Raw genomic sequence first — 12746 nt, forward strand, 5'->3', positions numbered from 1 at the left:
AAAGGCAGACATAAAAAGATTGATTTAGAAAACAGATTATGCCCCGTTGTAAATTTGAAGATGAACTACACTTTACCTTAAAATGTGCCAAACTGAATGAATTGAGGAATAAATTTTTCCTGAATATTTCGGATATTTTACCATCTTTCAATAATCTTTCAGACATGGAAAAATTCTATTTCATGATTTCGAAGTAATGAATCAATGTTAATACCAAAATATGCTATCTTTAATTACATTACAACAGTATCGTAACTATATCCTTTCTGAATAAGTCTGTTTAAAGGATGGTTAGCTTTTGAGGTGAATGCCAATATTTTTGTGCTTTCGGTAAAGAATATTACCATAAAAGATTTTGATGTAAAAATGTCCTTGTAAAATCTAATAAATGTTTTACCACTGGTTTGTGATATCGAAAACCTTGGTGTTATAATTATTCAGTAATACAGAAATGGGTCACCTTCTAAAAATGGATGATTAACAATAGGAAATGAAAAGTCATATCATTAATTTCGGTATTATGCTTCCCGCTAAAGATGTGTCAGATGTTGTTTCGATGGGTCTTTGCCGATTTTAGTCTTAAATTGTAACTCATAACAATAAGGAAACGGGTCCGCAATAAGTGGTTCACAATCAGCTCCCATTGGAATTCCGAAAACTTGGCGATATATTATAGGAATCGACCATTTATGGCCGTGTTTTTGGATGCGGATATTTGCTGAAGTGATTGGTAATGTGCTTTTCTTGATTGAGTTACTTTTTTGTAAACTCTATTAAAACCAAAATTTATAAAGCTCACTATAGCTTGTGTTTATCATAGTGTAGTTTATTGAATATTGACTTTCATGTAATAAAATTTTGAATCTTGAAACTTAATCTTGAAAATTTAAACTTTAAAAGTTAAGTAGGCTCGCGGGTATAAGATTTTCAGAAAAAAATTAAATATTAATTTTTCATTACAAATTTTATTTATTACCTTAAGTAATTGTTACTATATGGTACAAAACTCATTCCAAAAAATCAATTCGTGTTGGCCCCAGGTGACTTTTAAAATGTAGATATCATTGAAAAAGCTCCAAATTACCTCCCTTTGGTGCAAAAATGCCATTTTTTAGCATTCAAATTGAAATATCTTTTTAACTCATCGGTGACCTATATTTTTTATTGTTGTTTTCGAATAAGCTGTACATAAACTAAATAACTGTAAAATTTAAGCGATTTCTGTAATTTAGTTCTTTTTTTATTTCGATATATTACTGCTATTTCTCCTATTAGTTCAACAGAAAAAAGGACATTAACAAAAATGTATGCTTCTTTCAAAGGCAGATTGTGAGCGTAAATGAACGGTGACCCCATTTTTTTATTTCATTTTTCTATTAAGTATAAGATAAAGTTCATTTATATAGAAAAATATGGAGAAATCCTATATTAAATTAAAAAAAAATTGATTTAGCGGACCCGCGAGCCCCCTTAAGTACTGAGAGATGTTTAATAAAAAAATAATAAGATTGTTTATTGTTTTGTTTGTGGTTTCCGAATATGTGAGTTGCAAGAGCTTAAGCAGAGTTCCATTTGGTTCATATTATCACTTTATTTCATGATTACTTTGTGTACGTATTATGTGTATATATATTGTGTATTTCACTAAAAACTTGTTTTATAATAATCATTGTATTATGATGTGTATGTATCTTTCCGAAAAGGGGCCCATCATGGATTGGTCTGAAAATAATGCCTAATAACTAAATGTCTATTATTTGTCTCTCAGGCACTTGTCTCAGAATTGATTCCGAAAAATACGAAACATGTTTTATTCGGATTTGTGTCCGTGTTTTACTAATACTTCCGGTTGAAAAAATAGAAAACAAGCAGAAAATTATAAAATGGATAAATATTTGATTAAGAAACCAAAAGAAATAAAACAAGATTCAAGTAAAAAAGGCTGCAGGAAGCAGATGAAACAGTCTACCATCGAATCTCTCCAGGTCTAACACATAAAAGAAACAGATATATGCAATCATGTCCACAGCAAAATTCCAGTTATTTTCTTTATTTTCTATAACATAAAACGAATTTTATTTATCCAGGGCATGCTCTGTCATAATTTTTTTCCAGATACACAAATTTTTCTTTACCCAGAGTAAATTTTGATCTGAAAACCGAGTTATTTTAGCCAAAGGGTCCATATGAACCTTAATCAGGTTGGGAACAAACCCTCTATATGGTGATTATACCTGTATAGAGGGATAATCCTTCTATAGAGGGGTAAATTTATCCCTCTATAGAGGGGTATTTTTGTTTAGACTGGATTTAAATCAAAATAGGACAGAATGGCATTCTCTACTTATTATGGCAGTAACCTGGAACAGTTGATGCACCAATTGATGTACTTAATTTAATATGCACATGCCCAGTTTGATGCTTATCTGACTAAATATAAAATCTATTGTTCACCATGATTGAAAGCTGTGATGATCAGGTAAATTCTACTCACTTATGCCTCACTGAACAGAATTTCTATTGTTAGATTTAACATGAAATTTAAAGGTCAACTATTCCTTTTGTTGTTGATCAGGTGTTCAGATAGGTATACAATAGATTGCAAGTTTTGTCACTTTAGCAGAAAACTGGTTATCCCAATTTTTAGTAAAGTGCATTTGTTGATGCATATAATGCTAGAGATTATAGCCAATATAACTAGAAAATGCCATTCTGCCCTAATTTGCTTTAAATCCAGTGCAAACGAAAATACCCCTCTATAGAGGGATAATTTTATCCCTCTAAAGAAGGATTATCCCTCTATACAGGTATAATCACCATCCAGGGGGTTTGTTCCCAACCTGTTAATTGCTGTACTTTGTTCTGTTTTTTCAGGCTCTCTCATATTTCTAACGCTTTCATGTCGATCCGGCCCCACGTTGATCTGTCCCCAAAAGAAAAATAAATTTATAAGGAATAAAAATAAAGATCTATATTAACATGATTAATTGTAATTCATAAATGTTTATAAATTTTATTATAATGTAAAAGGTGTACGCTAAAAAAAAGGCCTTTGACAAATTTTCTTCAGATGAGTATAAAACAACTTTCATTACAAGTTTTCAAGATTATTGGGTATAATTATATCCAAAATGCTAGCCAGGAGGACAAACAAAAATATTAATATATTTTATGAATAAACAAAGTTTCTTCAGGACTGGTTTTCGTGTATTCGACAGAAGTTCAGAGAACTTGTATGTATTACTATTATGTCATTGTATAAAATAGGAGGATAATATTCTGTACGTTTTTGATCGAAAAAAGTACATTAAAATATATAGTGATATTCGTCACCAGTTTTTCTTAAAAATTTTGTAGCTAATAGCTTTTTATTTCTATGTCGACCTAGGTCCCCGTAAACGATATTATGTGGTGTTGATGATTTCAGATTTAAAAGTAATTTACAGAATTTTAAATGTATCTTTTCTAATACCTCACTATTACTATTAAACCCCATACAACAAAATGGGCTTGGCAATTTTGTCAAAAAGATCTAGCTGACATTTTATGGAAAGCTGATACCTTCCTTCCCATTTTCAAGACTTCGAACATGGCTTTTAAGGCATTATCGGATAAATGTTTTTTAGTAATTTTGTTAAAGAATCCTCTGATGTTACCTAAAAAAAGATACAATTAATTATTATAAGACATTACACAAAACAAGAGATCAAACTACAAAGATCTTGTTGATTTACTTAACTTTAGTCAATCAGGATTTGATTGAATTAAGTGATTACAAGTGGCATTACCTTAGTTCACAATCATCAAACAATTGTTGAATAAACAAAACAATTATTATAATAGACTAATAAAATGAATATTTTGATTAAACAAGTCATTGTGATGAGTTAAATTTTATAGGCTCCATTGGATTGAAAATATTCATTTATCTCTTCTAAGTGTGATTTGAATAAATAAAAATCGCCATGACATTCAAAGGTATCAAGGAAATTTAATTTTATTATGCTGAAGCTGCTATACAAACAGACACAATCACAACCATTTTCTTATTGACTTAAAATATTTCATCCTACTGGTACTCCAATATATTCATACTTCACTTAACGGTTCTCATCCATCATAGATACTTTTTACAAATTCCATTTATACTGATTAAAAGTCTACATAGTGGACCTTATCATTTATTATGGGGCCAGATCGACGTGGGGCCGGATCGACGTGGGCCGGATCGACTTGGGCCAGATCGACTTGGGGTCGGATTGACTTGGGGCCAGATGGGTTTGGGCCCGGAACGATTGTTTACCTTTCTAACCAGAGACTTTCTTCACTAACGGGACTGGTCACTTATAACAATGTCTATACAAATTATCAGACAGATCACAGCCGTAGCTGATGTCACGTGACTTTATAGCAAAACATTTCACATTAACGAAGTTTTCTTCATAATCATAATTATATGTTCAAGTTTAACAAAAAATCGTTTTTATGGAATTTAATACATTTTGTCATTTCAAAGTGCTGTTTTTCATAAGATTTCTCGGATCGTTTTTTTAAATATTGATTTTTGAACTTTGAGGTATTTTATATTTGCTGAATTTTCAATAGCCGCCATCTTGTTTGATATGTAAACAATTTTACACAACTGCACTGGTTTTCTTCAAAACGATACGTCTAAGTTTGATAATTCATCATTCTTTCAAAATCTTATATTTTTTGTCATCATAAATGGCTATTAATCAGATTTTATTTTAACAACTAATAATAATTATATAGTATAGTACTATACAATGTATTGTGAAATACTACTAGCATCGCATATCAGAGATACGAAACTAAATTTATTGTTGGGTGGTGGGGGCGGGTTAGCTTTAAACAGGTGGCTCAGTAATTGGTTAAAATCAATAGAGACGAGTCCCTTTAGTATAGAAAGTCCCTGTTCAAACAGATTGGACAATCTGCTTTAAGTGGGTCTCATTGGGGTCTAAGCGTGACATGGGATTGGCCGATTATTTTTAAGCATGATGAATAGCCCTAACCTGATTTACTGAGAAGATACAAGAATATGAAAACTTCACTAAATAAACAATGTTTATCATTACATGTATATAGGATACCATCCTTGTCATGCTTGTGAAAATAATATGTACATGTACACTATAGCACAAAATTATTATTTTTATATTTACTTATATATTTTTGTAGGGTGTAGTTGTGGTTGAAGAAATACGAAGGCTTAAATCCAAACTGCAGTTAGAAAGTACTTCAAAAGAAGAAATGGTTGATAGCTTGAACAAACTGGGACAGAAAATTCCTCCTAGACATGTCATGTTAGATACAAAAATAGGTATGAATTTCATACGATTGAAGTTTGGAGAGGCTTTTATTAATTTGTTCAGGGCAGGGCCAAAAATCAGACATTGGCACGACAGTTATAATACCTTGTTTATTAGAGATGAAATAAAAAAAATACTGTACATTTTCTCCTAAAACACTTACACAAAATAGTTTGTGCTTATGAAACTTCTAGAATATGAGCATGTACTTATAAAAAAGAAGATGTGGTATGATTGCAAATGAGACAACTGTCCACAAGAAACCAAAATGACACAGACATTAACAACTATAGGTCACCGTATGGCCTTCAACAATGAGCAAAGCCCATACCGCATAGTCAGCTATAAAAGGCCCAGATAAGACAATGTAAAACAATTCAAACGAGAAAACTAACGGCCTTATTTATATAAAAAAATGTTGTAAGATTAATGCCTTATTTGTTTGGATGAACCCCCACCCCAATGAAGCAAACAAAAATATGGAAGTTGTTGTTGTTAAACAACTTTTTTAATTAACTATATGTTTTTTTGTTTACAAATTGGAGTCCGTATTTGGTTTTCATTTTATAGGCAAACTGGTCAATAAGTTAAGAAAACACGAAGATAGTGACATAAGAAATGCAGCTAGACGTGTCTATGTTAAGTGGAAGGAACATTTCGTAAGTCATGCTGAACGACCAGTTATTGAAGTCATGTGTGATACTAAAACAGATAAAATGAGAACATCTGGCAAGAAACTGTTGGCTGGATCATTAGAATTAGAGGTAAAATCACTATTGCTATTAATAAAGTTAATAAAATTGAGAATTGAAATGGGGAATATGTCAAAGAGACAAAAACCCGACCAAAGAACAGATAACAGCTAAAAAACACCAATTGGTCTTCATCACATTGAGAAAATTCCACACTGTGAGGCTGGTTTCAGCTTAATACATGTAGCATGAAAATAAAAATATGGACACACAATAATTTTGGTTAGTTTAGTGTATCTGTATTTAGACATTCGAACAAGTAAGTATTTTCTCACATAAGAAACAACAATTTGTAATGTTAGCACATTAAATAAGATGTGGGACAACATCAATAAGACAGCAACACAACAACACAGTAAAATAGTATACAATAATATTAATTACAACATTGAAATCAAATGTGAAAATGGTGCTCTATACAAACAAGGTACATGTAATTCTTTTGAAACTTTGCTATTATTCAGTACACACCTGGACTTGAAGGCATAAAACTTTGCTCAGTGCTCGGAGCACAAAAATCATGCTCGAAACATGAAATCCAGCAATTTGATTGGTTGATTTTCGAGTGAGTACAAAAATCATGCTCGAAAGTTTTATGACCGTAAGGCCAGGTATTTTATTCAAGAATTGTTTTACTGGTACAGTGTGAAATATCAGCTTCATGATTCAGTGTGAACTTTCGCACTAAACAACAAGGTCAAGACAATTGATAATTAGAAGTGAATACATGTATATTTTGCAATCACTTCACTTGGATTTTTATTAACTTTTAAATTACTGGTAATAATTATAATGTCCTGCTGTAACCTTTTATATCAACACATGTTTAAAATATGTTTTAAATTGTGATAAATGATCTGTTTTGTAGGAGAGTCACAATCTACCTGATGCCATAGAGAGAGAAGCATTTTACCACCATAAAAGATTAATCAGTTATGATTATCGTAGAACTATGAGAACTCTTGTATTTACACTGAAAAATAATGAGGACATTCGACAGAAAGTCATAACTGGAGAACTTAAAGTACCAGAATTTGTACAAACATACAAAAAATGATAAGTATGGAGATGATCAAAATCTGTGATAAAATAGACCTATACTTGTTGTACAGTGTAGTTAAAAGGACAGAAAGAAATTGTAGGGGGTCAAGAAAATTTCAACAACTAGGCAGATGTGTTTCTTGATTAAGCAAACAGAATATTCTTTAAAGATGAAGGAAAAAGGAAATTGTGTGAACTGCTAACTAATTTTTCAATTTCAAAGACAATTTAAATGAACTAATTGGGATTTAATGCAATTGCATGAATTATTTTAAAAACATTGTGATTCTATAAACTTACACAGGTTTCACATGAACATTATTTTGATAAACAGCAATAGGTTAACTGTTTTATATATTTGTGTAATTAATTTTGATTTTATATTTATGTTTTTACTTTTTCATGTTGTCTAAATAAATTTGCATTTTTGCATAATATGGACTTAGTCTTTGAATATGAAGGTAGAAGTTTTAAAAATAAGATGGGTCTAGTTAATTGGAGTGTTTGCTATGATAGTTGTTCAAAAGGTGAAGACAATTTCAAGAGGACCTACTGGTATCTGGTTTCATGGTTTTATCAGGGGATTGTAATAGATGTATGATTGGAGTCTCTAAAATCTGGATTGAATGAAAAAAAGTAGAATTATTGAAGTCTTTTATAATCATTGTTCTTCTAATGATCACCCAGTAATGTACAGGATGATATAATCTGAGCACTTTGAAAAGAAATGTCAGTTCAATGTCTTTTTGAATTTCATTTGAAATTCTTAACTTTATAATTGATATTATCAAGCTTGAAATAGAGACATAATCATGTGGATCATCCATACCACTAAAACAGACTAAAATTCCTCATCTTCCTAATTGAATATGTTCACAGTCTATTAGAAAAGGTTCATATTCAAGAAAACTCAACATCAATCAATAAACACCTTACATCCAGTGAAAATTAATTTGTGCACATTCAGGGCAAGAACAAATTAACAATTTAAAAAATACAAAATGGTAGGTTCTGCAAGTTTATGGCTGGAACTGGAAAATGGAGATAGGATGGATAAAGGACAGAAATTAGGCCATTGAAAAGTCAATAAAGGACCCTTCAAAGAGTTGGTGCAAGGTTTCTTTAACATACAGAGGGAATTTCACTTTCTACACAAGGAATAAGATTTAACATTCCCATTCAAATCCCACATTGCTGCACAGCCTAACAATGGCCTAACTTTAGCAAAGGTTTTAATGCAAAACTGACAGATGTCATGTTCACTAAATTTTATGTTCCAGGCTACACCAAAGTGAAGTCATGTCAGGTGATCTCTTTTAAAATATAATGTACAAGTTGTTTCTTAAAACAAAAAAGATGACCTTAAACTTAGTAACTGAAAAATTTGCCTCAGCAGGAAAACTTAACAGTGACTATTATCAAATTTCTTATTGCTGGCAAATCTCTCTGTTATATGTATTCACCACTTTTCTAGAGGGTTATCTAGTCAATCTGGACCGTGAAATAATTAATAGACCTTTTGACCTATACTTACCATACCAAGAGTGTACATGCTGAAATGTTTCCTCTGCTTTACTTGACATAATTAAATAAAGTTTCAAATAAATAAAAATGATCAATGATCAAGGTAAGATGAAGCCTATCAGACAGACATGTGCATCTTACTATCATACAATATTTATCCACGAAACATAATTAAGTACGAAGATTTAACCTTGATCATTGAACAAAGAAAATGAGATCAAGGTCAGATGAACCATGGCAGACAATGTGTTCATCATACTATCAATCCAAACACCAAATAAGTGTGCTATTGCTTATAAAACAATCACAAGAGTGCACACACTGAAATGTCTCACCTTCTTTTCTAATCATTGATATTATGTTGATAGTCCTAAATATAAAGCTTTATTTACAACTGTCACATAAACTTAACATTAACCAAGAAAACTAAACCATATGAAAATGAGGTCAAGGTCAGATAAACCATGCCAGGCAGACATGTACAGCTGACAATTCTTCAATACAACAAATATAGTTGACCTATTGCTTTGATTTAAGAAAAACAGACCAAAACAAAAAAACTTAATGCTGAGCAATGATCCGTGAAAATGAGGTCAATGTCAAATAAAACCTGCGCGACTTACATATAGATCATAAAATATTTCCATACACCAAGTTTAGTTGACCTATTGCATATAGTATTAGAAAAAAAGACCAAAATTCAAAAACTTAACTTTGACCACTGAACTATGAAAATAAGGTCAAGGTCAGATGACACCTGTCAGCTAAACATGTACACCTTACAATCATTCCATACACAAAATATAGTCGACCTATTGCATACAGTATAAGAAAAACAGACCAAAAATTTACACTGAGCAATACATATAGTCTGGATACAACTTTAGAGAAATTTGTATTTCGTTGAACATTTAAATTCGTGGATCACCTATTCCCATGAAACCCACGAAAATTGGTATCCATGGAATAATAATGAATCCACAGTATCTTAACAAATAGACAAAATCAGAAAACCAGATGCTCCGCAGGGCGCAGCTTTATACGACCGCAGAGGTCGACCCTGAACGGTTGGGGCTAGTATGGACACAACATTCAAACTGGATACAGCTCTGAATTTGGATTGTGATTAAATAGTTGACACAGCATAGGTTTCTGACACCGAATGAATTTGGTCTAATGAACTTAAAATGTTTTTTTTGCTTTTGAGCAATTCACTATGCTGTTGAATATTAATCCTTTGATATTTGAAGAAATTTTCTTTTTCATTTCTGAAATCTGAAATAAGAAAATTGAACCCCACCAATTTTTTTTCACCTCCCCCTTTCCCTTATTCCAAAAATGATCTCAATTCAAATTTCTAATTGAGTTTTCAACAATAACTACTCATTTAAATACATCATAAAATATAAAATGTCATACAGTCATGATTTAAGTTGATATTACTACTATTCTGGACAAAGAAAGATATCTCCAATGCAACATTTTATATTGGGAAATTTCCAATGAAGTCCATTAAACTAAAGTTTTTGGCAAATTTCCAATGGAATTTATTAATAATAAAGTTTTTGGCAAATTTCCAATATACATAATTTAAGGTAGATAGGGTGTCTTCCTCCATTTTGGATTTTGAAATACCAGAAAACAAGGTCTAGATTTTAGATAAAATGTGAAAATTTTGAGATTAGTAGGTAATTCATGTGTAAGATTTTTCATTATAATATAGAAAATGTCATGTTTTATCATATTTATGGTTGTATTCTACCAAAAAGCAAACACTTTTGTTTGCTTCATTTTTTTTCCAACTTTGCCAAATAAGGGGAGACATTTCAAATGCAAGGGCAGATAATTCAGACAGTGTTACTTTTACAATAGAATGTGTTAGGAATTTACCAATTTTATTATGTAGCAAGAAAACGAGTCCGGTGACCCCATTTTTTATTCTTCTTATCTGAAATAATATTATTGGAGCTATCTTCTCATATTTTATCTCAAAATTCTATGGTGTAGTTTTCGTTTATGACTGAAAATTGGGTTTTCCATGCATAATCTATACAAAATCTGACAATTTTGCACAACCTGTAGTTTGAAAATAAGTCCGGTGACCCATTCTTTTTATTATTGTTCTTAAACAAGCAGGATATAAACTACATTTCTGCAAATTATTAAGAAATTCTATGGATTATAATTTAGACACCCCATCTACCTTAAGAGCAGTTTAGGTGAGATAATAAAATGAGTTACATTGCTTTTAAATTATGTTTTGTAATTGTCTATTAACCTGGAAACCCTTTTCCCCCCTTTTTTGCACCTTATTCCTTAACGGTTCGAGCCATAACTCCCAAAGACAATTCTTGACATCCCTTTGTGGTATTCCAATATCCAAATCTAAATACATGGTTAGATTCATCATATCAAAGAACCCCAAGAATTCAATTTTTGATGAAATCAAATAAAGTTCAATTTTGGACCCTTTAGACCTAAATGTGGGCCAATTTGATAACCGGTCCTAAATATTAAAAATCTAAATACATGGTTAGATTCAGCATATTGAAGAACCCCATATATTGATTTTTTGTTGAAATCAAACAAAGTTTAATTTTGGACCCAATTTGGACCAACTTGAAAACAGGGCCCATAATCAAAAAACTAAGTACATGTTTAGATTCAGCATATCAAAGAACCCCAAGAATTCAATTTTTATCAAAATCAAACTAAGTTTAATTTTGGACCCTTTGGACCTTAATGTAGACCAATTTGAAAACGGGACCAAAAATTAAGAATCTAAAAACATGGTTAGATTCGGTATATCAAAGAACCCCAATAGTTCAATTTTTGATGAAATCAAACAAAGTTTAATTTTGGCCCCTTTTGGCCCCCCCCAATTCGTTTTGACCAAAACTCCCAAAATCAATCCAAACCTTCCCTTTGTGGTCATAAACCTTGTCTTAAAATTTCATAGATTTCTATTAACTCATACTAAAGTTATTGATCAAAAACCAAGAAAAATGCTTATTTGGGACCTGTTTTTTTCCCCTAATTCCTAAACTGTTGGGACCAAAACACCCAAAATCAATCCCAACCTTCCTTTTATGGTCATAAACCTTGTGTTTAAATTTCATAGATTTCTATTTACTTTTACTAAAGTTAGAGTGCGAAAACCAAATGTCTTCGGACGACGATGACGCAGACGACGACGCCAACGTGATACCAATATACGACCAAAAAATTTTCAATTTTTGCGGTCGTATAAAAACTAACATTGATCAATTAACCATGAAAATGAGTTCCAGGTTATATGAAATTTGCCAGTCAGAAATGTACACCTTACAATCATTCCATACACCAAATATGGTTGACATAATGGTTATAATATCTGAGTATATCATCAGATTTGACCACATAAACTTAATCTTGATCCATGATCTTGAGGTCACATGAACACTATCTGATGGACATAGATAGGTTGCAGGGAACCTGTAAACCAAATACAGTTATCCTATTACTGATAGCAAGTGAGAAATTCATATCACAAACATTACAATTCTTTTTTCAAGCAGTTGCTGAATAATGAAAATGAGGTCATAGACATTGAACATATGAAAGACAGAAATTTCATAAAATAAGGCTTCAGCATACAAGGTATGAAGCATCTAGGTGTTCTAAGCTTCTGAAATATAAAGCCATAAATAGTTCTTGTCATCACAAGCGTTGGATTGTAATTCCTATTTCTCCCATATCGTGATGATTTTTGTGGCAATCAAGACAAAAACTACCATATGTTGACCACTAGATTTATCTAGCTTTTTATGCTGTTAGTTGCTGTCCCACAAAACTAGACTCCATACATATTATTGTTTATATGTATACCCCACAAACATTCTATAAAAAAAAAGTGACTGAGAAAATGACAAAAGCACTAAACCTTTACAATGATCATTTAGCCATGAAAATGACAGGTATGAACATATTTACCATGATATTACATACCAATAACAGTTGACATATTTCTTAGTAATAAAGTTCTTTTACTACTTTATTATGCAAACAGAGACATAACATCACAACTGTTGTTTAAAATAAGTAAGAAATCACTAAC

General features: G+C 31.4%; 1 protein-coding gene across 1 annotated transcript; it reads left to right on the forward strand.

The window, feature by feature from the left end:
* The first annotated feature begins 1828 nt into the window (after positions 1 to 1828).
* LOC139497768 (transcription elongation factor A N-terminal and central domain-containing protein 2-like) lies at positions 1829 to 7561 on the forward strand. Its single transcript, XM_071286007.1, has 4 exons — positions 1829 to 1985; positions 5203 to 5344; positions 5904 to 6097; positions 6954 to 7561. Exons 1-4 carry the CDS (start codon positions 1884 to 1886, stop codon positions 7140 to 7142), a joined length of 627 nt encoding a protein of 208 aa, XP_071142108.1. The 5' UTR covers positions 1829 to 1883; the 3' UTR covers positions 7143 to 7561.
* Positions 7562 to 12746: the final 5185 nt, after the last annotated feature.

This window comes from Mytilus edulis, chromosome 1 (genome assembly GCF_963676685.1).
Source record: "Mytilus edulis chromosome 1, xbMytEdul2.2, whole genome shotgun sequence".
Lineage (NCBI taxonomy): Eukaryota > Metazoa > Mollusca > Bivalvia > Mytilida > Mytilidae > Mytilus > Mytilus edulis.

Excerpts from the sequence above, each read along its gene's own strand:
- LOC139497768 (XM_071286007.1), top strand. The coding sequence starts at position 1,884 with ATGGATAAATATTTGATTAAGAAACCAAAAGAAATAAAACAAGATTCA. Across the intron at positions 1,986-5,202 it reads CTACCATCGAATCTCTCCAG|GGTGTAGTTGTGGTTGAAGA; the intron begins GTCTAACACATA and ends ATATTTTTGTAG. Across the intron at positions 5,345-5,903 it reads CATGTTAGATACAAAAATAG|GCAAACTGGTCAATAAGTTA; the intron begins GTATGAATTTCA and ends TTCATTTTATAG.